Source organism: Leuciscus leuciscus (genome assembly GCF_965113295.1).
Source record: "Leuciscus leuciscus genome assembly, chromosome: 19".
Taxonomy (NCBI): Eukaryota; Metazoa; Chordata; class Actinopteri; order Cypriniformes; family Leuciscidae; genus Leuciscus; species Leuciscus leuciscus.
Genome location: NC_138743.1, coordinates 4,079,488 through 4,083,798, shown reverse-complemented (window position 1 = coordinate 4,083,798; position 4,311 = coordinate 4,079,488). Strand labels below are relative to the sequence as shown.

General features: G+C 41.7%; 1 protein-coding gene across 6 annotated transcripts in view; it reads left to right on the top strand.

Moving 5' to 3' along the window:
• The first annotated feature begins 951 nt into the window (after window positions 1-951).
• The window catches only part of gphnb (gephyrin b), a 106,436-nt gene continuing 103,076 nt past the window's right edge, over window positions 952-4,311 (top strand). For 5 of the 6 annotated variants that reach the window (XM_082147170.1, XM_082147169.1, XM_082147168.1 and 2 more), the window contains exon 1: window positions 952-1,072. In XM_082147170.1, coding sequence (XP_082003296.1) covers window positions 1,009-1,072 — 64 coding nt within the window. In that variant the 5' untranslated portion in view covers window positions 952-1,008. The remainder of the gene's footprint in view (window positions 1,073-4,311) is intronic. The other variant, XM_082147165.1, reaches the window with a different exon arrangement.

The following is a 4,311-nucleotide window of genomic DNA, read 5'->3' as shown; positions in this document are numbered from 1 at the left end:
TGCACCGTTTTCCACTGTTGAGTTAGTTGTCATTTAGTTCGGGTGTGTGTAATTATCCTAATTTGCTGGTATACTTCAGTCCTTTGTGTCTATTTATTTGCTGTCGGGTCTCATCTGGGATATGTTGTAAGCTGTTCTCTCTGTTTAGCTTTATCTGCCTGTGAATTTATTAAAGACTATTAAAATGTATTCTAACAGCACAGTTCTGTGACCTAATAATTACACAGTAATGTAATCTAATAATTAGTCATTTACAAAAGTAATAAAACTAATTTCAAATTCTAAAGAGTAATTTATGGTAGCACTTTACAACAAGGTTGTATCTATTTGTTAAGATTTCTTAATGTTCAACATTTCTTAATACATTATTAAAATCAAAAGACCTGAGCTGACATGAACTAATAATAAACAGTTGTGTTTTTATTAACTAACTTTAACAACAATTAATACAAAAAAAAAAACTGTAACAAATTGGACTCTATTGTAACGTGTTACCAAATTTTACCATCAAAAGTTTAGGGTCGGTAACGTTTTTTGTTTTTGTTTTTAAATATAAGAATGATTGAAAACAGTTTTTTTATTTCAGTTATTTATTTAATTTTTTTGGATTTATATTAAAAAAAAAAATTTCGCTGAATGGAAAGTTCAAAGAAACATAATTTATGTTTAATAGAAATCGTTTGTAAAACATAGGCTAAATGTCTATACTGTCACTTTTTATCATTTTAATACATCCTTCTAAATAAAAGTATTAAAAACATCTTACTGACCACAAATGTAAATTAACTTAGTTTGCATAATTACAGCGTGTTTTACAGAAACTCTGAAATTATGTAAAGCTCTAAAAACATTTGTTTGTTTTTTGCTGATTTCCCGGTGAGATTTGAGCGCTGAATCTTCGCTCTGCTGCTCTGGCCTGCGCGCTTCCCTCATTCCCCCTCCAGAGTTCGATGCGCTCGGCTCTCGGCTCTGCCTGGAGTTCTCAGTGCGGCGACAGCGGTGCTGAATATGGCGTCAGACGGGATGATTTTAACAAACCACGACCACCAAATCCGGGTCGGCGTCTTGACAGGTAAAGGCCAGAATCCTTTATGTCATCGTGTGGTTTATTTTTGGGGGAAACGGCTGCGTATTTCCAGCTGTTTGCCAGCGGTGCCTCTCCTTCCCAAGTGTGTGTGTGTGTGTGTGTGTGTGTGTGTGTGTGTGTGTGTGTGTGTGTGTGCATGTGTGTGTTTGCGTGTTTCTCTGCTGGTCAACGGTGATTTAATGCCCTTTCCCCCTCTTTGCCAGAGATTAATCTACCTGCCAACCCCCTGCACGATAAAGCAGCACAGCTTCTGGTTAATCTGTGTCTTTGATGTCATTATGAAATTTCACAGGAGAATGGAGTTTTATCTACTGAATTCTTCATTTTCGCTTGTTAAACCTTTAAAAAGAGCTCAATGTTCACACCACAGCGTTTCACGAGCACGTTTAATTCAGTGAATGATGTATTATTTGTACCTGGCCGGATAGTCATCGGTGATAAAGATGTGATTTACTGTCAGAGACAGTGGATGCAGTGGGCTGATATTAGTAAGGATGGCTGTGAATCGTGGGCAGAATGCTGGTTTCCTCTCTGCATGACAGTCTTGTTAATGCAAACATGCATTCGCCGGTGATTTCCATTCGGAATTTTTTCTGTGATGCTAGCCTATGACGACTGAAATGTTCTAGCAAAGGCTTTATAATATGCGATTAATCTCCTTCCTGTGTCAAAAATGGAAGGAAATCAAATGCAGCCACCGAGTTACTGAACGATGGCATTTTGTGCTTGAAATCTCCCGAATTGGCAGGATAATACAGCTTTAGGGAGAGAGGGAGGGGGGGAACGTGAAGGCCACGGATTTTCGTGTGATGTGATAACCCTCTCATGGAAATCCGCTGCTGAAGGTGGTAATGTGCAGAGATGGGGAGAGAGAGAGAGAGAGAGAGAGAGAGAGAGAGAGAGAGAGAGAGAGAGGAGCTCCATCCAGCACTGAGGGAAACCCCGCTTCACCTCCCCCCTCCACACTACTGTAGAGCAGGGAAACCAGCAGCGTCCGTGTCCGTGGTTCTGAAATGCAGCGTTCGCTCGATGAACGCTGTCCGCGGTTCTGAAACACACAGCAGCCGCTCGATGAACGCTGTCCGCGGTTCTGAAACACACAGCAGCCGCTCGATGAACGCTGTCCGCGGTTCTGAAATGCAGCGTTCGCTCGATGAACGCTGTCCGCGGTACTGAAACGCACAGCAGCCGCTCGATGAACGCTGTCCGCGGTTCTGAAACATACAGCAGCCGCTCGATGAACGCTGTCCGCGGTGCTGAATCGCATCTAACGCTATTCATGCTGCTGAAATACAGACCACAGTCACTTCTCACGGGGGTATTTCCTTACATGTTCTGCTCTGTAAAGATGTTTTTAGTTAGGGATTTGGACATTGAGAGGGGACACGTCCCCCCAGTTTTCAGATTAGTGGTCAATGATATTGATTCATAAATTATTGTATTTGGTCCCCAAATGTAATTACAGCCTTGCTTTTATCTGTACATTTATTACAGGGATTGTCCCATGGGAGTAACCTGGGGATATTTATTCTGCTCAGTTGCACAATGCATCAAACCTAGGTGGGTTTGAATCCACAAGCTATTGGTTAACCATGCCAAATATTTAACTACTATTCTAGAGGAAATTTACAGGGTAGTCAGGGCTACTGGGGTATTGGTTTGTATGTTAATTTATCAAACTCTTTTATCCAGGGATGTAGAGGAGGACATGCTCTAAGTATTCAGATTAGTTGTGAACTGATATGGGGTTTTCAGTGGCTGATTCTTAAAATCATGACATTAAGTCCCTATATGTTTACATGAAGTTACTTATAGCAAGGAAAATCCCCATGAAGTAACCTCATGATACATACTATAACGGATTGTCGGGTTCGAACATACAACTATTTGGTATCCAGGCCAGATATTTCATGGAATTTCAAGGGAAACAAGGCTGCTGGTGTATTGGCCTGCATTGTTCATGACAATCTCATTTATCAGATGCTTTTATCAGTACATTTAAAACACTTTCAGTCCTTATGTTGTAACCTGAGGTTAAGAGTTTTGCACAAGGGCACAATGGTGATAGTTCATAGATCGAGCCTTGTGGGGCTCAGACATACAACTTTTTGCCTACCAAGCCTAATGATATTGGGTTTTTTTCCTACTATTGTTCTGAATTGCTCAGCCATTTATCAGTGCACTTTACTAGGAGAGCCCCCCTGGAGTAACCTCAGGTTAAAGTATCCCGCTCAGTGGCACAGTGGTGATAGTTCACATGCACCTTCTAACCACTAGGTTACAGCACCACTGGTGTACTGGCCTGCATTGTCATATGCTTTCAATTTGTTTTCCGTGTCGGCATGGATATCCAACACTCTTGAAGCCTCTAGCTTACATCACCACACATTGTCAGTCAAGCATATACAGGCCAGCAGACACGTACACGAACACGCAATCATCACGCTTGTCATGCGTCTGATTACTTTTGTGACCCCCTCTACACAAGGATGACATTTGAACAGGAAGCTAGCCAATATTTGTCCTGGTAACAAATGTACCATTTCCACTTCTACTAGTGACCCTCTCTCTCTTTCTCTGTATCTCAGAAGGCCTGTGTGTTGAGGGAAATGAAGACAGGAAGGTAAAAAGGAAGAGGAGAGAGATATCACAGTCTGTGTGTGTCATCTGACCTTTCAGAAATCTCTCTCTCCTTGCTGTTGCTCTTCCCTCTTGTGCAGCTGTGGGATTTCACGTTGTTGAAAAGTGATTTCCTTTCGTATCTCTATCTTGCCAGTCACATCTGAGACTCTCACTTACAGGTCGTTGAAGTATCTATATTATCAACAATGTAAAGATAAATGTCTATCTGGGATCAAAGTTGAAACTGTTGACCTTTGACATCAGTCCATGTTGTTACTTCAGTCTTGTGTGCCTGTGCTTGACTAATCATCCAATGACGTAAGGCCTCATCCACATCTGCTCCATCTTCCCCAATGACAGCAGGGTCATGTGACCATACATGTCCCCTTCTCTGGGGTTGAGAGGAGCTTTGGTTGGCATAGCAACACTGTGGAGGTTTTAGGAACCTGACAAGCATACAACAACTCCAAGATGTAGGGTGGGGTCATAGTTTCACACCCGGACACCATGGAGAGCTGTTGTTGGAGACGTTTAACTTTTTGTTCACTTGAATTGCATACATTTTATGAGGACAGAATTTGACATATTAATGATTTCTTGTT